Source organism: Felis catus, chromosome D1, assembly GCF_018350175.1.
Source record: "Felis catus isolate Fca126 chromosome D1, F.catus_Fca126_mat1.0, whole genome shotgun sequence".
Lineage (NCBI taxonomy): Eukaryota > Metazoa > Chordata > Mammalia > Carnivora > Felidae > Felis > Felis catus.
The window spans coordinates 64593476-64617148 of NC_058377.1; the positions used below are offsets into that span (position 1 = coordinate 64593476).

The following is a 23673-nucleotide window of genomic DNA, read 5'->3' on the forward strand; positions in this document are numbered from 1 at the left end:
CCGTCTCCTTAGGGTCAGCACTAGCTTCTCTAGCTTGTGGCCTGGTCCACTCTTGAGCACGATATTCTAGATGGTGTCTAATTGGTGCCTTCCTTGAGCTGGGGACTGCTCTTATAGTTCCTGCTGTCAGTCCAGACCCTGGGGAATGTGATAGTTTCTGTACCTTTGTTTATGTACTGTCCTGGTGTGCTCAGCCTGAGGCAGGAATTGTTCCCTATTTAGAAGCAACGAAACAGTTTCTGGGAGGAGACAGAGAGAGAGAGAGAGAGAGAGAGAGAGAGAGAGAGAGAGAGAGAGAGAGATGGATGGAGATGCCTGAGTCCTGTCTGATGTGAAGCCTGTGTTGTGTCACTCTGGTGTGCTACCCTCTCTGTTCTAACTTAAGGCAGCTGAGCAATTATACACTGCCCCCTGTCTGGGATTTCCATTACCCCCACAACCAGTCTTACTCTTCTGTTCCTTCTGTGGCCTATCCTGACTTTGACCTTCTCTGGCAGCGAGCACTTCCTTCCCAGGTTTCCTTCTTGGGTGAACAGAGCTGAGAGCCCTTTCTGTTACCCTTGATGCCTTTGTTGTCTTTCTTACAGGTCTGCATGGCCCATCCTTGAGTTAGGTTCTGTCCCTTTCCTCCCAGGTCCCCATCAAGCACCCAGGGCAGCTCACATCTGCGGCCATGGTCGTCTTTGCCCTGTCTTCGGGGAGCATATGTGATGGTGCAACCAGAAATCTGGTTTTGAGAGCCCTTCCTTGCTCCATATTTCCTGTGTGATGGGAACCTGGAGTCACAGTTGGTGAAACCTTTTGAACATTGCCTTCCCCACAGTCTGTGGTTCTAGGTCTGACTGTGCATCAGAGTAATCTCAAACGCTAGTTTAAAAATACTGACATTTGGGGTACAGTCCCACAGGGGCAGATTCCCAGGACCGGGTACACCCGAGATCTCTGGTGTTTTCATTAGTGTCCCAGCTAACTGTGGAGCAGTTGGTGCACAGACTAGCATTTGGAAACTGTTGGTCTTGCCAGTGTATGATCAAGTCCAATCTCTACCTTGTGGGTCATCGTGAATGTAAAAAGCATGCATTGTCCCTCTCTTAAGGCTCTGGTTATTTCCACCTCACGAGCCAGTTCTTGAACAGTTCCTTGGAAAGAAGCACCTGGGTGGCTCAGTCAGTTAAGCATCCACCTGACTCTTGGTTTCAGCTAAGGTCATGATTTCACAGTTTCATGAATTCAAGTCCTGCATCAGGCTTCATGCTGAGTGTGGAGCCTACTTGGGATTCTCTGTCTCCCTCTCTCTCTGCCCCTCTCCCACTTTCACTGTCTCTGTCTCTCTCAAAATAAATAAATAAACTTAAAAACAACAACAAAAAGAATACCTTGGAAATATAGTCTACTTTTTTCACATGTCTCCTTTCTGAGTTTATTTATAAGGGGTTACCACTCCATGTTCAGTGAGGGAATCAGACTTCAAACAGTTTCTAGGATGATGTATTTATAAGCACGCTGAATTCAGAAATTCATTGGACATTTGGTTTCTAACTGAATGAAACTTCAAAAGATGTCTCAGCCATTAAACCCTCCATTACTTTTCTGACTTGTCAGTTGTGAAATCCAAACTTTGCGTATTACTTTTCTTCTGGGCCCGATCGAGTAATCCACAGTTGATTTCCTTGGTAATGTTGCTTCATTTTCTGTTCTTACTGACATGCATTCGACTGGGTTTCCCTTAGGTTTGTGGGTTTAGGGGGCATTATGCCCTTCTTTTAAAAAAAATTCTAGTATAATTAACGTACAGTGTTATGTTAGTTTCAGGCAGACAATATAGTGATTCAGCACTTCTGTGTGATACTCAGTGCTCACCATGATGACAGGACTCTTAATCCCCATCCCTATTTCACCCATCCCCCCACCCACCTCCCCTCTCATCACCATCAGTTTGTTGGCTATAGTTACGAGTCTGTTTCTTTTGTCTCTTTTTTACTTTGTTCATTTGTTTTATTAAATTCCACGTATGAGTGAAATTATATGGTGCTTGTCTTTCTCTGACTGCCTTCTGTCCTTCCTAACCAAATAAGTACACTTCTTTCCCTTTACATTATCTTGTTTCTTTGGGACCCTTTCTATGGCCAGGGTGCATGCGTAAGCCCATTGCACCGGGGCTGAACCTCGGGCAAACTATCATCCTAAGTTTCTAAGGGAATTGTTGGCATGGAGCCCCCTGGTCTGTTTTCTCTCCCGAGTTGTGTGTACCTTCTCACTTTGCCTTAATCTGCTATTTTTCAAGATAACTTATTGTAATATATAGATATAATTAATATATATGATCTGTATTATCAATATATGTAATAGGTATACTTTTATTAGAATTTGGGTTTGTATATTCAAAACACCCAAAAGATAATTCGTGGCTGTAATTCGTTGAGCCTCCGAGCATTAGGCCAAATGGCAAAGGCCTCCTTTGCAAGATGCTTCCACTTCCTGTTTGGAGTCAGCTGCAGTCGGCCCTGGATTTGGGCTTGACTCTGTCCCTGTCTCATTGCATGGCCCTTTCTCAGAACTTTGGTCCCCTTTGCGGGACTGACTGATCTTTGAAAGGTCTCTGAGTTGACCTGAGTGAAAAATGGCCCTTAGAAAGCCAAGTGGTGCCTGTATCCAGAGATTTCCTAACTGGGTTTGATTTTGAGCCTGATAAGCTGACTCAACATGTCTCTTTCTCTCCTTCCAATAGGACGGCCCTTTCCTGGCAGAGCACAAATACCCCACATTACCTGGGAAGCTTTCGGGAGCTACGCCCAATGGAGAGGCTGCCAAGTCAACTCCCATGGCCTCACAGCCCGACCCCACAGGGGGCAGCCTGCTCAGGCTGAGTGAGTGTCCAAGCCCTGGGGTTGGTGGCCCCTGGAGCAGTGGCCTTGGCACATTCCGTTATTGCCCAAGGTCCCTGCACCCACGGTTGGAGAATGTGGGAGCGGGGGTTGGGTGGACGAGATAAGTTGTCCCTCTGGGTGGCGTCACTTGCTGAGACAATGACTCCTTGTCTGGGCACACTATTTCCTTTGGTAAACACTGTAGAGTGCCAGAAACCCAGGCTGGGAGTCCACCCATTCTTTCCAGCCGCAAGCACTCCACCCCACCCCCATTTTCCCTCTTCCAATCTTCCTTTCTTGGCCCTTCTTATCCCATCATTCCTCTGTTCCCTCCCTCCTAGACCCCTTCTGCACCCTTCCTGTCCCTCACTCCACCCCTCCTCCTCTGTCATCCTGATCTTTGCTCTCCTGTCTCCGCCTTCTTCTTGCAGCCTCCCTATTACCATTAGGATGATATTATGTGCTCTTCCAAGGGAGAGTGTTTCCTTAGGGAAATGGAGTCAGTGGCCAATGGGCAAGGATTTCCATCCACAGGTACCGTTTTGGTGCTTAGGGCCTGGAACCATGGAGGTCTTTGCTGCTTTTCATGCAGAGTAGGCCATCTTTCCTCAACAGCAACAGATCAGTGGAGCCCAGGAGGGAACGTTCTGGTCCCTGCAGAGCTCTCCCTACCCGACCTCTCCTTCCTGGTTGTTCCCTGAGCCAGCCCATGTGTCAGCTTCTGCCCTTGGCCAGTTCTGCCTCTGGCTGTAGGAACTCCAAATAAGCTCTTGAATGAGTGTGTCCTAGTAATACGGAGACTCTGGACTTGGAAAGGCTTTGGACCATTCTAGTCTGATCTAAGTGACCAGACTGGCACCCACACAAGAGAAGAGGTGCATGTGGCCTAGTATATCAGCCCCTGCCACTGTCCCCCCCTCCCTGTGTGTGTGTGGATACCTCAGCCTGCCAGGAAGTGGCCCCAGGAGTATTTGGCCCCTCATGTGAGGCCTCCGTTCACTGCACTGACCCTGTGGGCCAAGTTCAGCCCCTGTTCCCCCCTTCTTTTCTCATGGGATTGTTTTTCTTTCTGTTTGAGTTTTTCTCTCTTGCTCGATGACTCTTTTGTTTATTTCTTTGCTTCCCTATAACTCTGTTGGGCTGGACTTTGGCCTCTCTTGCTTCTTCATGTGGCTTCTCTACTTCTTGATTGGCTGGAGATCGTGGCCGGAGTGTCAGTGCCCCCGTATTAGGTACTGTACCCTTCCAGGTGAGGTGAAGAGTGAGATGCCCTAATTTCCCTACCCTAACACCCTCCCCTTCTGGAACATTCAGCCACGTCCCCCTCCTGCCTGCATTCCCGCATCTCCCCCTGGAAAAAGAGGAAGCTCCTTGTTGGAGTTATCCATAAGTCTTGGACCCCCAAAACCTTTAGCACTTGAAGACATTAGCTCACCCAAATTTGAAACGTTAACTTCGCCAGTCCTCAGAGAACCTGGAGTGTGCCTGATCCCCCTGCTGTTCTCTGAGATCTGGATGTAAAGTGCTTCCCTGAAGGCAGAGCAGGGCAGACTCTTCCCCACTCCCACTGAAGGATGGCCCAGGCCTGGGGAGGAGGTCTCCAGAGGACCCGTTCCTTCCTCTCGTTGATACACTATTCTGTTCTTCCCATCTCAGGAGACACAGAAAGTGGTTGGGACGACACTGCTGTGGCCAATGACCTCTCATCCACATCATCGGGCACTGACTCAAGCCCCCAGTCTCCCCTGACGCCAGATGGTAAACGGAGCCCCAAAGGCATCAGGAAATTCTGGGGAAAGTAAGTTGGTGGTGGTGATTATAATTACATTGCTTAGAATCAGCATTCTTCTTGAATGGGCAAAGAACTGCATAACCCCCTGTTTAATCAGATGTTGAAACAGCAGTAAAAACAGAATGGTCATTAGAAGGATTTGAGTTATCTTGTAGGCCCCGGAGGAGGAGAACTATGAAAGCACTCATTAAATGTAGCAGTTGCCTTACATGTCCTTCATTCCAGGCATCTGTCTGTCCCACAAACCCTGAGTGCATTCTCTGTAGTTTATGCTACAATGTACTTTGGGAGAGACACTTGGATGAGACCAATTTCTTTTTTCTGAGGGGTCAGTCTGTGTCTTAAGAAAGATTTGCCGTCCCAGTTGACTCAGTCTGTGAAATGAGGCAGAAACTGGGTCCTCCTACCAAGCATCATTCCTCACTTTGACTCCACATGGTGTGCCCTGAAACCCAGAGGCAGAATTAAAATGGAGGTTGGGTCTGGGGAGCTGTCACAAGTCATGATCCTTAACCTCTGGGGAGGCACTGGGGACAAGTGCTGTGGAGAGTCCTGGGTCCAGCTGCTGTGGTCCTGTGTAGGGGACTGGTACACTGGCTGCATGCTCTCAGGCCGTCCCCTGACAGTCTCCATGGATTCCTCTCCACATAGAATCCGAAGAACTCAGTCAGGAAATTTCAACACTGATGCTCCGGGGATGGCAGAGTTTCGACGCGGTGGGCTCCGGGCAACCGCAGGGCCAAGGCTTTCTAGGACCAGAGACTCCAAGGGCCAGAAAAGGTAAACCTCCCTCCAGGGTGGAGTGGGAAGGGGGTGCTGAATGCTCCAGAGGTGGAAGGCAGGAGTTTCTAGTGCAAAACTTCTCAACCTTTCCCACTTGGCACGAGTAGACATTGCTCATGTTTTACAGGTACACTAAGGTAAAGGCAAAAGGCTCCCTACAAACCAAGGTGGCCGGTGGGGGCTCTCCGGGATCCCTGAGGACCTCAGCAGCTCTGTGCCTTGCACGCTGGTGCAGCCATTGAGAGCACAGATTCTGGAATTATAGACCCGAGTTGGAATGTGCTCAACCACTTCCTAGCTGTGAGCCTTCAACCAGGTTATATAACCTCTCTCTGCCTCATTTTCCTCATTTGTGAAGTGAGAGGTAAAAAGAAGTATTTTCTTAAAGTTCTTGTGAGGATCACATGCACCACTGCCCATCTAACCCAAGCATCAGTGGTCTGCCATTCAATGGGTCCACTTTTTCTAGGAAATCTGAGAAAGGGCGTTGTCTTCCACCCCTCTCTGGGTCAGTCCCCCTCCCACACAGACCTCCACAGGAGGGTGTTGGCTGGTCCATTATCCCTCCTAAGACAAAGCACCGCAGTTTGCTGAAGGGTGTTAGCTAAAGGGGGTTGCAGAGGGGATGGGGCACTGGAATCAAAATGGGAACTTTCACATGACTCTTCCATCGTGCCCAAATGAAAAAGCATTAAAAGAAGTTACACTTTTCCTGGACTGCCCTAGTAGATACCCTCCAGTTACTAGCTTTACCCCCTTTCCTTAGGTCACCCTATTCTGAGAAAGCATGCCCCCCTTCAGATCTGCCCAGGCAAATCTTTACTCCTGTGTTTTCGGAAAATCCCTTCCCATATCCTCTGTTCCCAGCAGACAATTTCTACAGTGTATTGTCTCCAGCAATGTTCTCCTAAAGTCTGAGTTATTTGGCCAAGATCAGGCTTCTGGGGGCCTTCCTCAAGACTGGATTGTGCCATTTTAAATCTGACCAGTGAAAAGTAGCATTAACTCTCATATTTAATCCCTCTGAGATTGCCACACACCAATGCCGAGTGCAGGTGGTAAGATGTGCACAACTCAGATATCAATTCTCAGAAACAATACAGCCTAGATCCCAACGATGAGCAAAGAACGTTTCCCTAAAGCATCATGTTGTTGGCAGACCTGTACCCCCAAGGAAGGGAACCCACCAATGCACACTCCCCCCACCCTGCCACCCTCAGGCTTCTATAGGCTTTGCAGGTGCACACGGGGCCTTTCCACATCCACTCGCACTTTGGTGGCATCCTCAGACGTCTTCTCCAGGTGCCTTGCAGAGAAGTGTGAGGGTGTGTAGACTTCTGTTTCTGCTCTCTGAGGATCAGGGTGTTGGTGTTTACCCTTCTAATCAAATGTAAATGCTCAGTAAATGCTAGCTTTCCAAGGCAGGAGAATCTAAGGACATGGTTTGAGAAGGCAGAGACCAATTCACAGCCCTTAAAAAGTGAGCCAGAGAAAGCTTATACGTTCCAAGAGCATTCCAGGGTACTAGCAATTTTTAAATGTAGACTTCAACATCTTTGATTCTTCAGAGATGAAAAAACAATCTGCAGTAAGGTTGAATGATGAACCTTGGCTCCAAATCTGGCAACTTCTTTAGGGTTGATTCTTGAAGGGAAATCACTGGCAGGGGTAGAAGAAATTTTCTAAGACCCTTCGGCCCTTTTTTCTTAACACAGGACTGCATAGTTAGGGGGCCCATTTTGCCATTCTGGGCAACCATTTTGGGATGGGGTAACCGAAGTCAGGAACTTTCTCTGCTGAAGGAAAAATGGCATTTCCACCCACAGAGCTGCTTTGTTTGAATGTCTTTGTGCTTTGTTAACCGGAACAGTGATGACGAAGGGAAAGAAAATGACGTCCTGAGGAGATTGCTGCATTTATGCTACCAGTGCTGGTGGTAACAACGTGTGTTGGCCGGTAGAAAAGAAAGAACTTTATTACTCGGAAGCAGAAACTTGATAGAAGCTAAGGTCCGCTGGTATTTATAGATGTCTCGGTATAGCCTTATAAAATATCGCCAACAATATCCCTGTAGGAAAAACACTTTGTTACAGCAAGTCTCCAGCCCCAATCTCTTTCTTTTCCTAATGAAATATTTCTTTTTTAAGTATCATATTTGATAGTGACACTTTATAGGACTCCTCTCTGAGGTTATAGAAGAAGGAATTTTATTGTCTTTTTTCCTCTGGTATCAGGTTTTACTGATTTGCATCCCAGGAGGCACTGCTATAGAGGGTGCCTGTCACACCCACAAAATACTACATTTTTATTGTTAATTTCGTTTGCATGTGTTTGTCATTTTTCTTGAGCTGTCTGCATTTTTTTGCCCATTTTTGTTAGTGTCTGTCTGACAAATTTCTGTCTGCTCTCTCTCTATTAAGATATTAAGCTATGTCTCATTGTGATAAATTATTTTTTAGGCTTCTCGCAGAATTTTACTTTATTCTCTGACAGTTTGATATATGGAATTTTTATGTTTAAACTGAGGCTCATGAACTTTTCCTTTGTGCTTTCTTCCATGTTAAATGTTTTTGACGATTTGTTTTTCAAGTTTATTTATTTATTTTGAGTGAGAGAGAAAAAGGGTAAGTCAGGAAGGGCAGAGAGAGAGAGAGAGGGAGAGAGAAAAAATCCCAAGCAGGCTCCATGCTGTCAACCTACGAACCGAGATCATGACCTGGGCTGAAGTCAGATGCTTAACTGAGCAAAAAACTGTGTTCACATCTTCTCTTAGGGATTTATTTTGGTATGTGGTGAAAGGTAATTTTATTTTTCCAAGAAAAAGCAGCAGTGTGTAATGTATAAGTCAGGCAGACTCCATCACATGGTTGGATCTCATCTTTGTGCAGGGATTTTCTGAGTTGGTCTCCTGAGTCTACTGCCCTTTGAAACTGTAGCTTTATGAGGGTTTCTAATCAGACTATTTTATTGCCTTTCTCCTGTATTCATGGTCAGTGTCAGGTTTATCCTGAATGTGAGAAAGCCTTAGCTTCAAGGTCCTTTACTTGCACCTGAGTGTCTTCCAGTATCTAGAGAGAGTCTAGTCAATGTGCTGGTGTTGCCATGGGTTTCGCAAAATTTTCCTAAGGTATTTTAACACGTCCAGTTTGGGACTGCCAACTCAACTCCAACCTTCCCATTGTCTACATATTGCCTTCTGTCAAATGACGTTGGAGCAGCATGGGCATTTTGGGGACCTGGCTAAGGGGAAGTTGAGTTTTGGGTATCCATTTAGTTTGGATTTGTTGGGATGTGCGTATGTGGTTTGCACTCACTTCATGTTTAGTTGACTAGCAGTCCAATATAAAAATGGCTCCAGGATTACTGCTACTTCCCAATGTGCCAGTTTGCCCAGCACTCTGATACAAAGATGCACAGTTGGAGATCATGTCCCAGTATGAACGTGCACTCTGATATAAAAAGGCAGAGTTGGAGATTGAGTCCCAGTATAAATGTGTCCTTTGGCACTCAGTATCAGAAGTATGGGGTGGTGGAAAAGAAACATTTCAGATGTATAAAACCAGAAGCTATTCTGTGAAAACTTTTTCCAGTTGTTAGATCTGCAAAATCCCAGGCAAGGGATTCAGTTCTCTTGGACACTTAGGGAAAAGAGAAGTTCTGTCTAGGCAGAAATGCACTAACGAAGCTTATACTTCATATGTTCTCCCTCTTTCACCGGGAAGGCATATCTGGTAACTTGTTACATCGTTTTAACTGCGATTTGGAAAGATGTTTTGGAACATGTCAGTAAAGCAAGGGATTTGGCTGTGTCTGAAAGGTACCTTCTCTGTCCTCTCTAAATGACTTAAAAGTTTGTTCAGCTAAGGCCCTGGGCGACCCCGGAACTGAGAGAACCTGGGGTGGGGGCAGGGCTGGGAAGGGAGAAGAAGGTGAAGAAGAATCAGGGTCTGCTACTGTGAGAACAACCCAGGGGTGGGAGGGTGGAGACTATTTACAAAGAGGGACATGGGAATTCTGCTGAAGACAAGCACCAGATTTTTAGAAGGTTCTGAACATGTGTACAAGACCGAGATTTTCAAATTATCTCAAAAACACTTATTTTTCCTTCAGAGCTGAAATATTCCTCTGGTATATCGAATACCCATTTTTACCAATTTCCAGAAACCAGAAAAGGAATGCAATAAAAAACTAATAGAATGTGAAATAAAAGTGATAAAATGGACATTTGAAATTGAAAGTATTCTCACATTAACAATAAACAACAACAAAATTCCAGATCATACCAAAAGCGGTAATTCGTTGAAAGCAAAAGATAAATTCCAAACAAAATCCGTGAATAGTTTCCTAGATTATTGTTCCTATAAAGTGAGTCATATGAGCACACTGGAAAACTGAAAATTTCTTGATTTTTATGGGATGGAATATATCGACAAAGGTAACAAACTCATAAAGGAATTAATAAAAATATGTCTAGATTTCATAATGGTTTTCAGTTTCATTAAATTTATAATTTTTCTGTGATTTCTCATCCTAAATGAGAATTGGTCCCCAATTCCATACTCAAATTTTGTACTTTTCTTAGAGGGCCCCCAAATTTTGTAAGTTCTAGGTCTCACAAAACCTGGATCTATACCTACTCGTGTCCCATTACAATCCAGGTTCCAGACTCCCAGTTGTCTGGCATTTACCCCAAGGCACCTAGAATCACATTTTCTTGCCATTCTGGTCTTCTAACTCTTTCACTTTAAGAATAACTCAGCCAGGCATTCATATATATATATATATATATATATATATATATTTTTTTTTTTTTTTTTTTTTTTTTTTTTTAACCAGTGTGTTGGGGGTACTTTTCTGGAAGGAACCTTACAGGCTCTCCGGTTTTCTACATTCCATAAATCCTGCTTCGTTTTTTCCCAATGAACATAAGAGTCGCTTTGTCAACCTCCCTCGCCCCAGACTCCATTGAGGTTTTGAGTGTACCATTATAGTCACACTTTAAATGAAAAATTAATGTCTTTAAGAACTGATGGCTTTGTAATACCCAGTCATCCTGTCTAGGAACACGAGCTAGCTCTTCATTTATTCATGACTCGATGCTGCTCAGTTGAGTGTTACAGTCGCCACCTCTCCCTGCACTGCCCCCCCCCCCCCGCCCCCCCGCCCCCCACCAGCACACAACACATACACATTGCTTGTAAAAGCAACTCCTGGACATTTTAGCATTCTGGTTGCTATAAGTGGGACTTTTAAATTACCTTAAGAGAAATGTTAGTATCTGTGCTATGGATTTTGTAAGTCCCATAAATACTATGTATGTGTCTTATAAGTAGCCACCTTACTGAGTTCTCTTAGATTTTCCAGGTAGGCAGTTACCTCATCTGAGAAGAGTGGCTTGCTTTTCCTTCTACTTTGTATCCTCCTTTCTCTCTCTTCCTGAACTGGCTGCACTCTCAGACCAGTGTGATTAGTCCTGATTAAAAACATTATTTTTCTTTTTTTTTTTTTTTTATATAAGTTTTCAACGTTTATTTATTTTTGGGACAGAGAGAGACAGAGCATGAACGGGGGAGGGGCAGAGAGAGAGGGAGACACAGAATCAGAAACAGGCTCCAGGCTCTGAGCCATCAGCCCAGAGCCCGACACGGGGCTCGAACTCACGGACCGCGAGATCGTGACCTGGCTGAAGTAGGACGCTTAACCGACTGCGCCACCCAGGCGCCCCTAAAAACATTATTTTTATTGACTTTAATGTGAATGTCCCTAGTGTTTCATTAAGAAAGGATTAGTTGTTTAGAAGTTGTTTTTAATGTTTTTTTTTTTTTAATGTTAGAGAACTGACTGACCCCCTTCTCCTAGTTTTCTATACATTTCCCTAAAAACACTGTTGATGCACAAAAATCTTGTCAATAACATGATTGGTTGTAGATCATCCTCCAAATGGAGCGTGACTCTGGGCTTGTGGCACACGGTGCACAGTAAGTGGACGGATGGCGTGTAAACACAGCCTCCCAGGGATCGCAGAACTGGCCCCTGCTGACAGTCACTGCAGATTCGAAATTCAGACCAGGTGTTATCAAAGGAAACTCTAGAGTCTACCGCAAATGAGAATTATAGTGGAATTTTGTACAACTAGACCCCATGTTGGGATGGTTTAAAACCTAGTTCCCTTTTTTATGTGGCTCCATTGTGTTCAGATGCAGCCTCCGGCTCTCCCACTAACAGGGACATGTTGTCTTCCTGCTTCCCAGTGACGCCGGTGCCCCCTTTGCCCAGTGGAGCACAGAGCGTGTGTGTGCGTGGCTGGAGGACTTCGGCCTGGGTCAGTACGTGATCTTTGCCAGGCAGTGGGTGACTTCTGGCCACACTTTACTGTCAGCTACCCCTCAGGACATGGAAAAGGTAAGGGCTGAGCCCTGGGAAGGAGGTTCCCATTTCTCCTCAAACCAATGTCTGGGGAGGTGAGGCCCCCACTTCTCTATCCCCTGCCCTTACACACACACACACACACACACGAGGGTGGGTGGAAGAGGCTGAGATTTCCTCTGTCACTGTAGGTTGATCCCCTGCACTGTGCAGGGGTCCCCAGGTGGACTTCCATGACGCCCTCTGAGGGTCAAACTGCCAGCTGGAATTTCATATCTGTCTTCATCTTTCAATTTCAGGAGTTAGGAATTAAGCAACCTCTGCACCGGAAGAAGCTGGTTTTAGCAGTGAAAGCCATCAACACCAAGCAGGAGGAGAAGTCCGCGCTGCTCGACCACATCTGGGTGACACGTAAGGACAGGCAGTATATGTAATATGTTTCCAGCAGCTCCTAAGGGTAAAAAAGCATTTCCCTGGGAGTATGTGGCTCACAGACTGCAGTCTACTTGGGAAAGGCACGTAGATTACTAAACCTTATGGGGAATACAGCTGCACTTCAAGATGATGATTTGTTGCTTTTTATTTATTTATTTGCATGTATAGTCTCCCATTCTTAGGAGCCCTAACACACCCATTTCTTCTGGTTTCTGTAGGTTGGCTTGATGATATTGGCTTACCCCAATACAAAGATCAATTTCATGAATCCAGAGTTGATGGGCGAATGCTACAATATCTGACTGTGGTGAGGATTTTCCCTTTCAGTGTTTCAGTTGTCCCTGCAAGCACTCAGCGCAGGTATCCCCACAGCAGTTATTTTAAACCTGATTCCACCTCCTCCCTCATATTCTTAGGGTCTTTAAATAGTATTGTTCATCACAGAAGAGGTCGGAAGTAGCAGAGTATGAACACCATGCTACGAAAAGCTGCTGTGTCCACATGCCCCTTCCGGAGATGTGGTAGACTTGTCTGTGTGTGGTCTGGGAAGGAAACTGAAGGATCTTAGTCACTTTGGAAACTCGGGTTTATTAACCAAAACATTGCTCTTCCAGAATGATCTCCTCTTCTTAAAAGTCACGAGCCAACTACATCATCTCAGCATCAAGTGTGCCATTCATGTGCTACATGTCAATAAGTTCAACCCCCACTGCCTACACCGGCGGCCAGCTGACGAGGTAAGGGCAGGACAGTACCTATCCCGGTAACCCTGAGTCAGGACACGTGCACGATTGGGTGTGAGAAAACAAGAATGACCTCAGCGCAACATGGCTGCCTTTCAGACCAGGGCGCTTAGGATTCTTCCCTTTGCTAGTGCCACATGGTGCCCCAAACACCCGTTGCTTGCATTTTGTGTCCCACAACGGACATTAGACCTCCAAGCTCCCACCGCTCTTGTGGGGACACATGCTCAGGGCCAGAGGCGATAACAGCAAGTCTTTCAAAGCCATTGCAGTGATCAAAGATGATGAGCAAGTGGAGCAAAGGAGAAGGAGGGGAAAGCAAAACAGACAGATGGGGTCAAAGTAGACGGAGGAGAAAAGGAACCAGACGTTTCAGAACAGATCCCCCTACTTGCAGATATGAAATTAACTGACCTCCAGTCCAGGTGCACAGGGGATCCCTGCGCAGGTTTTGCTAGAGCAGAAGTCACGTAGGTAAACACAGCAACCCTCATTCTGGAGAAGTGCCTGGTAATGTTCTATGTACCTCAGAGCGCTTGTTGGGCCCTGTCTGCTATATTCCTAGGATCTAGTATAACCCTGCTGTAAGATTAACTCTGCTTCCTGAGGGATTAGAAACTCCTTCCCCTACCGTCCATTTCATTTTTGTCGGATACAAATATGTTTTGGATGCCTTCTGTGTGTCAGGCACGGTGCTGGACATTCTGAAGACCAAGATGCCACTTAGGTATAAGCGTCTTAATGTGTGTTCCCCTAAAACATTTGGCCACGCCATGGAGATCTTTTGTCTGTAAAACACTTGGCTCGTAAATGATAGTCCTCTTTAAAGTTTTGTTGAATTACTGAATGAATGACTCCATGCCTTCATTTACTGGTCCCAGTGTTAACCAGATGATTAGGGAGTTTCAGGATTCTGGGTCATCAGATATTTCAGTGTATAAGAGCTTGCAAGATTCTGTGACAGCTCTACTACTTGGAAACTGGGAAGGCTCTCGGATGGCTGGGATGGCTGCCTGGGTCTCTGGGCATGAGGGCTGCCTTCTGGTCAGGCATCTGAGGCAGGCTTATTCGCAGGGGCTGGCCCCCAGAGAAGACCACAGGTAGGACCTATTAGACCTAACTTTTTCATTCTCCTTCTCCCTCTCACAGAGTAACCTTTCTCCTTCAGAAGTTGTACAGTGGTCTAACCACAGGGTGATGGAGTGGTTGCGATCTGTGGACCTGGCGGAGTATGCGCCCAATCTTCGTGGGAGTGGTGTCCATGGAGGCCTCATTGTGAGTGGCTCTTTAGCCTGCTTTGGCATAAACTGGGCTATTCAGAAACTTCTTTCTCAATGGCCAGACATACATCCTAGTAAAAAATATTGGTAGTTCATCTGAAGCCCTTGCTTGCATCAATTGAAATCTCAAAATATTTGATAATTTGCAACTGGGAATTAACATACCTCATGGAAACAGGATGGTTTCTGGAAGAACTTCCATAGCAATAGACCCAGAGGATTCCCAGGACAAATGGGTTGCATGTCAGACTGTACCTAGAGTGATGCGGTGGCTGGGGAAGTGAGGGGCTGGCCACCGAAATGTAACTTCCTGCTTGCCATGAGATGATCATGATGGTCACTCAGATCTGTCAAGTGGTAAAGCCAGTGGGGAAATGAAGGGATGGTTCGGACATCAGAGTGGACCCTGGGAGACCATCTTATCCAAAGAGTCACAGCTCTCTGCTGGCCTGTGAAAATGAGGTTGTCAGTCAACAAATGTGGTAGCCAGGCCCTGTGCCAGGAAAAGAGAGGGGAGTGGGATACAGGACAGGTGGATAAGCTTCAGCCCTTGCTCTGGAGGCACCCCTGGGCCCACGGAGGCCTGTTTCTCACTGTCACCACCTGGAGCCATCTGTGGTCATCACTGCGTGGCTCTGTCTGTGCTTTCTTCTTAGATCCTGGAGCCCCGCTTCACTGGGGACACCCTGGCTATGCTTCTCAATATTCCACCACAGAAGACGCTCCTCAGACGTCACCTAACCACCAAATTCAATGCCCTGATTGGTCCTGAGGCTGAACAGGAAAAGCGAGAGAAAATGGCCTCCCCGGCTTACACACCACTGACCACCACAGCCAAAGTCCGGGTGAGTTGCCAGACCCTCTCTGGGGTGGTCACAGGGGCCCGCCTTCTAGCACCCATGTTGTACTGAGTTTGGCCCAGTGCCTGGAGCCAGACCAGCGTGTGCCGTCTGGACAAGGAGGCTCTCTCGGGTCCTGCCCCGAGAGCTCGGTGTCCTTGTCCGTGTTTGTTAGGCCAGTTCCCTGCCATACCCGGGTCCAAGGAAGAGAGTACAGTTTTCTTTGCACAGACACCATGTCCAGGAAGCATCTCTTCTCAAGCAGCTGGCACTTGTCCTCTACCCCAATGCCACCTTGACTCATCTTGCAAGTAGATGAGTTCATGATTCTGAGTTCCCTTCAGTCAGGCTCATCTGTGTGCCATGGGGTCTGAGAACTGTCCTGGGGCACCTGGATGGCTCCGTCAGTTAAGCATCTGACTTCGGCTCGGGTCATGATCTGACAGTTCATGGGTTTGAGCCCCGTATCGGGCTCTCTGCTGTCAGCACAGAGCCTGCTTCAGATCCTCTGTCCCCTTCCCTCTCTTCCCCTCCCCGCCACCAAATAAATAAAAACATTAAAAAAGAAGAACAGCTGTCCTGCCAACACAGGGAGCGCTCCTGTTCACAACTGGCCATGATTGCCTGTGCTGTGGAGGTGGCCAACACACAGCGGTCGAGGGGGCCGGAGATTATACAGGCACCAGCACCACTCACTGGGGGTCTCTGAATCTCACAAAGCCCGTTAGAAACTGCCTGAGCCGCACTGTCCTCAGACCGTGTCCTTCTTAGACTGCAGACCCACAGACAGAATCTCTGGAGGCCTGGCTGGCCCTGTCCCCAGCAGCACAGTGATGCCTAGGTTTAGCTACAAGTCATGCACAGACCTCCTTCCCCAAGGGAGCAGGACCAGAAGTGTGTCTGGGGGATACCAGCAGAAGTAGCGCTGGGTGAAGCTAGAGCAAGCAGGAAGGGCCACTGGGGCTCTCCAGCATGGCCTCCCCAGGGCAGGGGGCGCTGCGAGCAGCTGATGTAGCAGCTGTGTGAGACGGGTCCTCCACCTCAGCACCCTCTAGAAGCTCCTAGGCGCCTCCCCACCCCTGGGAGGGAAGTAGAATGTCACTCATGGGACAGCAGGACCTGGGTTTGTCGCACACAGTCTTGAAGGAGCAAGATTCTCCTTCCTCGTTCGAGATTATTTATCTGTTGCCTGTCCCTAGCCGGGAGCTCTATTTTGTTGAGAATTTTCCTAGAAGTAGTTTGCCTCATTCCTTTCCTCATGGGCCAGCTCTTAACCATATTGTGAGTCCTGTCTGCACACTGACTTGATAATCTCGCATTTGTTGTGTTTTAGCCAAGGAAACTGGGATTTTCACATTTTGGAAACATAAGAAAAAAGAAATTCGATGAATCGACAGACTACATTTGCCCAATGGAGCCCAGCGACAGTGCTGGTGACAGTCACAGGGTCTACAGTGGCTACCGGGCCCTCAGCCCCCTTGATGCCCCTGAACTGGATGGGCTGGACCAGGTGGGACAGATTAGCTGATGGCCTTGTTACCTGTCTTCTCTGTGCACCCGAGAACTTCACAGTAACACTGTGTGTGTCACCATATAACTGCACCTCACCCCCTGCACCTGTGCATGCCTCGCAGAGAACATTCCAGCTGTTGTGTACCCCAGGCCAGTGTCTTTGAACTCTGAGGGTGGCCAGGGAGTTGCACTTTTGCTAAGGGGCCAGGCTTTGGGGACTGTTGCCAGAGGTGGACTCGGGAGGAAAGACACAAAGATGCTTGTATATTTTTGTAATTCTTAATGGCCATGTTCAGCACCGGTGGAAACACACGAACTTGGACACTGGTCCAGAGGTCACGGATGATACCCAGAGGCTTGGCTCTCTGGCCCTCCACTGTGCTTCCAGTTGAGGGGCGATCTCAAGTGCCTTAGGCCTGTGGCCACAGAGTCTTGGCTGAGATCCAAGGGACAGCGGCAGGGATTTCTGCCACAGTGGTGGTGTAACTGTGTTGTGCCTTAATACAGAGGTGGTCGCTTCTTTCTGGTAATAAAAACAATATTTATGTAGAAAGCAAACAGGGCCGTGTAGCTCTAACCTCACTGGGGGATCAGAGCTGGGCACAGCTGGAGAGGGAGTGCTGTGTACGGCATGGCCTGAGAGCTGGTGGCACCGTGCCAGTCCTTGGCCAGGTGCACTCGGCCTTTGCCAAGTGTCATGGACAAGGGGGCTGGAGCAAGGAGGGACCCCGTATTCTTCAGAGGGGTCCGTGGCCTCTTCACTTCAGGCTCCACCCACCTCCCTCTATGAAGCCATGGAAAGCCTTGTGCTGACTGTAGGTCACATCTGTCATGCAGACCCCAAAGTTGGTTTCTGTTTCAGAGGCATGAGCCACCTGGGGGGAGTGGGGGGAGACAAGAAAGTGGCCTCGCTGATAACAGCCTCTTTTCTTTTGTGTGGTTTGTCAGCTTCTCTGTTATTGGCCTGGCTGGGCCCATAACCAGCGTGGGGGTTGGTCTGTCTGTTGGCAGAAATGGAACAGCCCTGTCCTCCTGATTTAGAGTCTGGCTAACTGATAATGGCTCTTCCAGATGGGCCTTGTCTGGATGGGGACTGAGGGAAAGACACATCTTGCCAGTCTGGATTCCTGCTCATGAGATTCCAGTTTGCCCTGGGGCAGGTTTTGGCCCTGCCGGGTCCCCTGGACCTCGTCTGCAGAATAACAGTGGCATCGTAACTGTCTGGCGGCAGGGGCAGGACTTGATGGCCCCACTGAGGGCACTCTGCTTCTGTCCCAGATGGAGACAATGCCAAGATTTGCTTCTGAAACTACCAGCAGCCCCAGGGATGGCTGATGACCACATGCCGCCGTCCCCCCGCCCCCCTCACTGAAGTCAACCAGTGAGAACTGGACAAACTCTCCAGCTGGCATGGCTGGTGCTTGATCCCAGTACCCAGGACACTAAATGACAGGTGCTCCTTAGGACGGGTACTTGGACCTTGCTGTCATAGAGCCCCAGGGCAGGCTTGGGTCCTTTTTTCCTGTAGTCTTCTGGTGAGAGAATCTCTGCATGTGCCTGTTTGCAAACCCCACATAGAATTAGATCATTAGATCTCTGTGCAGCCTCAGGCAAGGCCTGTATCCCTTTGTGGGCCTCAATTTTCCCACCTAGAAAATGAAGGGTTGTACTTAAATCCCTCAGAGGATGCTTCTAGATCTACGGTGTCTAACTAGGCTTAAGGAAGGAGCAGACCAGCATTACCTGAGGAGGAGGGGTCGAGGGAGGCCCCTGGTAGTGAGGAAGGTCTATGAGCAGCTCCCTGAAGGTGCCCACCTGTACCTGTCCAGGGTCCTATTGGCACCGGAAATTGTGGTTGTATTCGGCATCCCGAGGCCTTCATCCCTGCCGCTCCCTGCTCCTGGAGCTAGCTGGAGCACTGAGCGTGTGCGGAAGGGAAGGGCTGCTTCTCACAGGCCATCTGTGCCCTCTTCCCGTGTGCCCCCAGTGCCGGTGCTGGCGTGGCCCAAAGGAGTGTGTGCGCACGGCTGTGTGGGAGACCAGAAGCCCTGCCCTTCCCAGGGACAGAAACAGCATGTGCTCTGCCCACCTGCCACTCCTCAGGCCTGGCCCCCTCCTCGCCCACTCCCCCAGGACAGGACTTGCATGCCATCTCTGTGAATCACAAGCTGAGTCCACGTGTGTTGACCAGGCTGCCGCCCGTTTTACAGATGGCGCCTTCGGAAGGCACTGTGACGCAGATAGGGCTCCTCTCCCAAGACATTCACCGTCTCACGGTAGGATTCTGACCCCTCTCTCCACAGCAGGACAGGTGCCGGGGTGGCCCCGTGAGTTTGGTACAGTGGTGCACAAGGCCTGAGACCCCCACCCCACCCTGAACCTGTGTCATCAGTGCCTCTGCCAGGAATCCGCAGGGTGGTGCTAGGCATGGTGGCCTGAGCTGGAGCCAGCTCTGTGGTAGAAAGCAGCCCAGAAGCTTCTCCATGGGCCTGCTGCTGGGCCTTGAGCTGGGCCTTGAGTTGCTAGGGGCACTGAGACAGGTCCTGGGCCCTGAGCTGAAACCAGCTGAAGTGTGCCGGGTCTCAGTCGTCTTCCCAGGCTCAGGGCTGGTGAGGAAACCACAGTGCTCGGCAGTTCTGGGTCACCTGCCTATCAGCCTGGTGCCCGGGCCGCATCTCAGACCTGCTGGACACTGTTCTGCCCTCTCCACCCTCGACACATGTATTTCCTGTCAGGCTTCTGACTTTGTGGATATCATGGGCATGTGGACATGTCCTGATGTGCCTCATGAGCACAAGCTGTATCACAGGGAGGCAGCATGGTGTTGGGGAGGAGCGAGCCACTTTGGAGTGAGGCCAATCTGGTTCAGGGCCCTGCTTTGCCTCCTACTAACTCTGGAACCTCAGGCAAGGCATTCTCTCTCCACACCCCAGCTTAGTTATCTGTAAAGCAGAGCTCATAATATCCTCTTTGTAGGCAGGCTAGAGCTGGCAGTAAAAGACCATCCACAGCGAAGATTCACATTTTTGAGGCCCTGTGCCTTCAACTGCCCATTAGTCCCTGGATGGTCCCATCACTGAGCCCACTAGTGTATCATCTGTCCATGTTGAGGCTCCTGTCACTGTCCTTCACTTATCTATCGAGGCACATTAAGAAGGCTGTATCCAAGGGCAAGACTGAAGTAGAGGGGGAGGCAGGGTGATCTCCCTGAATCCAAATGGGACCATTTTTATTTAACTTTTTTTTTTTTTTTTGGCTCATACGCTGAAATGAATGCACCCAACCTTGCCCTCATTACCACTAGTAGGCCTTTGGTGGTCTTGAAATAGCAATTTTACCTCTAAGGTATGAGCAACGCATATTCTTGATAGTGCTGTCTGTTCTGATTCAATATGTGGGGGTCCTGGATCTCATGAACTTAGAGGGTGCTGGTGTCAGATGGGACCACACCAATGTGTCCCACTGCTTCCCATGTAGCTGCCACAGGGCAGCCCTGACCAAAACCCTGTTCAACTACCCCTTGGGCCCGTGTCCTTTCAGACTATGCTGAGCCAGGACCAGCTGCTGAACGACTCTCGCCTGGCGGCTCCCAACCCTGAGGACTGGAGATGACTTTCTTCATGGCCAAGAGGCCAGAGAGGCACGTGTGGGGGCCCCAAGTCTCTGCTTCAAGGGGGGGCTGGCACAGCCACCCGCAGAGTCCAGACGGGCTGGCAGGACATCTTGGAACGTGGGTGCTGACAGGAGCGAGCAGAGTGGTGAACAGATGTCAGGGGGTGGGCCCAGGGGGCCCCGTGTTTTCAACTGTACTGTGCTCTTCACCACAGCTTTAATACCTTTTGTACTTTTATACGTGGACTGCACCCCACTTCTGTGGGGAGGGCAGTGAGACATCAGCACAGACTCGATTCAGTGGCTCACGCTCTTCCCTGAGACAGTTGGGAGGTTCTTAACACCAAAGGGAAAGGGCAATGAGTCCATAAAAGCTCTGCTGTTAAGAAAATCCTGAAGACAATGTTCTGGCTGTACTGGAGTGGCTGGAATGAAAGGGGGCCCCTCCTGGGCTGCTTCCACACACAGGGAGTACTTCATCCACAGGAACCTGGCCAGGGCGTTGGTGTTCAGGGTGACTGCAGGGAAGGAGCGATGGGCCTCTCTTCCCACTGCCCCAACTGCCCTCATCCTACCCTCCTCTGCAACAGAGGTTGTCAGTGCTGGGCCTCCTCCAGAGCAGAGGCCGCTCTAACATGTGCAGGCACTCAAGCTCACCCTAGCTGACAGGCAGGCCAGGCTCCAAAGTGCGGTTGTCTGATCAAATGGCTCCCCCCAGTGGACAGTGCTTGCTTACCCCAAACCAACGGTTCCACCGCCACTCGCCATCTTCCCAGAGCAGCCTGTTCCCCTGGGGTGTCTCCTACCTCACCCCACGTGCCCCAGCCATACTGTCCCACCCAAACGGTCTCCCCATTTGGCAGAGCCCCATCCTCTTCCTCCCTGTGGTGGCTTGGGCCTCCTCTCTCCTCTGATTTCCAAAGCTGGTCTCCTCCTTGGTCCATCACCTTCCCAATTGGTCCCTCCAAAGGTTCTCTACCTTACCCCAGAGTGGCCTTCCCAAAGCACTGTTTTGATCCTGTTACCTTTACGCTAAGAACGCCTCAGTTCCAGAAGCCAGAGTAGAGTTCAAAAGCCTTTGCTAGCACCCAAGGCCATTCAGAAGCCACTCTGTAGCCTGTGTCTCTGCGTTTCCCCCACCGTGGGACCTACTTTTCCCCCGTGGTCCCCTTCACAAGACCCAGCATGACACCACTTCTTTCAGGAAACCTTCACTGATGTGTTGGTTAGAGGTCCCTGTGTCCCACTGTGTAGTCTGCCCTTGAGCCCGAGCCCTTCCTGGCTCACCCTGAAGTACTGTGTCTTCCTTTCCATAGCCTCTCAGCACAAACTCACCAAGCAACCTGCCATGCGTGGGCTCCTGTACAGACCGGAATAAGAGCCAATGCTGGTCCTTAGACTGCTTAGGGGCTCCATGCTGCCACATTCCCCATCCACCCACCCCTTCATATGTGCGGGTTAAGCATGTTCCATGCCAGGCTAAGAAGGGCTACAGATACAGACAGGCATGAATGTCAAGGTCCTTGTCTGAGGGTGCTGATGGTCTAGTGGGGGGTGTACATCTGTTTCAAACAGGCATGTGCTGAAAGTTACAGAGGCTCCAGTAGAAGTCTCTACAGCCTGAAAGAACAAGGTGTCCTTTTTAATGGAGAGCTGGGGGAGGGGACTGAAAACGACTTGGATTTCAGAGATGAATCAGGTTCCCCAAGGGTGCCAGAGGGGAAAGGCATTCCAGGCAGATGGACATGGAACATGCCATCACATCCCAGGAAGTGCCCAAAGTTGCTAAAACCAGAGAACAGTTTCTCAACCTCTGCGCTGCTGTCACTTAGGGCTGAATAATTTGTCGTGATGGGGGCTGGTTTGTGTGTTGTAGGAGGTTTCGCGGCATCCTCTACCCCTGTCTGGCAACAGCATGCCACCTCTGGTTGTGACAACCGAAAATGTCTCCAGACTTTGCCAAATGTTCTGGGGGGGGAGGGGGCAAAACTGCCCCCTAGCTGAGAACCACTGGGCCACAGAATGGGGTAAAAGTGGGAGGCCCAGGGAAGGAAAAATCTGGTGAAGTCAGCTGGAGTCAGATCAGGAAAGGCCCTGTGAGCCAGGTCCCTGTGATTTATCTTGGAGACACAGGTGGCCAGATGGGGACTAGTGAAAGCAGGGACAAGCATGGGAAGATGTGTGTTAGAGAAAAATATCTGTGAGTAGGCTCTTCCTCACCCTATAGCGCCTGGCAGAGTATCTTTCCCCAAGTAGGGGATTCGCTGAGGGGGCGCTGAACACACAAATGAGTGAAGGCTCACCGCCCCCAGCCCCGCCACCACCGTGGCGCCCCTACTGGCCCTCAGGGGATCATCCCTGTAGGCAGGGCATAGCTGCACTTCAGTGAGATCTCTAGAGCCGTTTTCCTTTGTCCTGTACCCACCCCCACCCTCCCCCCGCCCCCCCCACCCCCCCCCCCCCCCCACACACACATGGTGACACCAGGTTGCAGCAACACTACCATCCAGTTTCTGTAGAAAGGCAATGTCTTGGATTAAACACAGCCGGGTCTGAAGCCCACCCCTGCCACCTCCTGTTGGAATGACCTGGGGGCAATAACTTCACCTTGGAGCCTCAGTTTTCTCCTCTGTAACTTGGAGAATAACTCCCCCCGTAGAATCTCTGGCTTGTTATGAGAATGATGAGAAGTAAAGTGCAGAAAGGTTCTACCCACTCACAGTAACAGAGAAGCATATCAGCCTGGCCAGGAACAGCAGAGGCCATCGTGGTCACTTGTATGATTTGGGTTTAGCAACGTGAAGGATTTAAGGAATAGCTCCTGGAGCCTACTCTTGTTTGCAAATTCAGAAGCTGCTATATTAACCACCCTGGGCACCATACTGGGATGCTAGGAAAACCACAGCCCTGGCCTGTATTTGTTGCATAAAGCCCAGGAGTCCAGCATTCCTGGAGCCTGCCTACCCTGTGGATTTACTACTACCCTAATACATTTGAACATCATTCCCACTTCAAGGGTCTGCCACAAAGGAAGGAAGGATGCACGTGGAGGGTGCCTAGGCCCTCCAGTAGGTCTGGCCTTAAACACAGAACACTCTGAAGAGGGGTGTTCAGGAGACAGATTGGAAGCTGACGTGACCCCACTTGGATTCTTCTGGAATTCTGCTTCTGCACTTTTGCCAGTCCTGACCTCCTTGGGACAGAGAACAGTTCAGATGTAGGGCTGGCCAAGGCCTTCTAACCTTCTAAAACTGCCTAGCAGGTGTCCCACAAGCCCCATCTCATGAGCTGTCTGCTTTGGACTGAAGCTTATTTCACTAAACTATGGGAAAAGCTACGAATTGAGCCTCCCAAGCAAGGCGGTCTCAGAAACCAGTTTATCTCCAACCCTGTGAATGCTGCTTCGTAGGCCCACACCCAGAAAAGGAGCGATGTGCTCAAGGG

At 49.3% G+C, this 23673-nt stretch overlaps 1 protein-coding gene across 14 annotated transcripts in view; it reads left to right on the forward strand.

The window, feature by feature from the left end:
* The window catches only part of PPFIBP2 (PPFIA binding protein 2), a 144948-nt gene extending 124328 nt beyond the window's left edge, over positions 1–20620 (forward strand). For 8 of the 14 annotated variants that reach the window (XM_045038896.1, XM_045038898.1, XM_045038897.1 and 5 more), the window contains 13 exons: positions 2729–2867; positions 4067–4099; positions 4524–4665; positions 5311–5439; positions 11694–11844; positions 12108–12219; positions 12462–12550; positions 12858–12980; positions 14136–14261; positions 14923–15111; positions 16439–16615; positions 18828–18893; positions 20158–20620. In XM_045038896.1, the coding sequence (XP_044894831.1) occupies positions 2729–2867; positions 4067–4099; positions 4524–4665; positions 5311–5439; positions 11694–11844; positions 12108–12219; positions 12462–12550; positions 12858–12980; positions 14136–14261; positions 14923–15111; positions 16439–16615; positions 18828–18893; positions 20158–20229 (1548 nt within the window). In that variant the 3' untranslated portion in view covers positions 20230–20620. Of the gene's footprint in view, positions 1–2728; positions 2868–4066; positions 4100–4523; positions 4666–5310; positions 5440–11693; positions 11845–12107; positions 12220–12461; positions 12551–12857; positions 12981–14135; positions 14262–14922; positions 15112–16438; positions 17176–18827; positions 18894–20157 lie in introns of those variants that run through there. The other 6 variants (XM_006937067.5, XM_045038893.1, XM_019811980.3 and 3 more) reach the window with 3 other exon arrangements.
* Positions 20621–23673: the final 3053 nt, after the last annotated feature.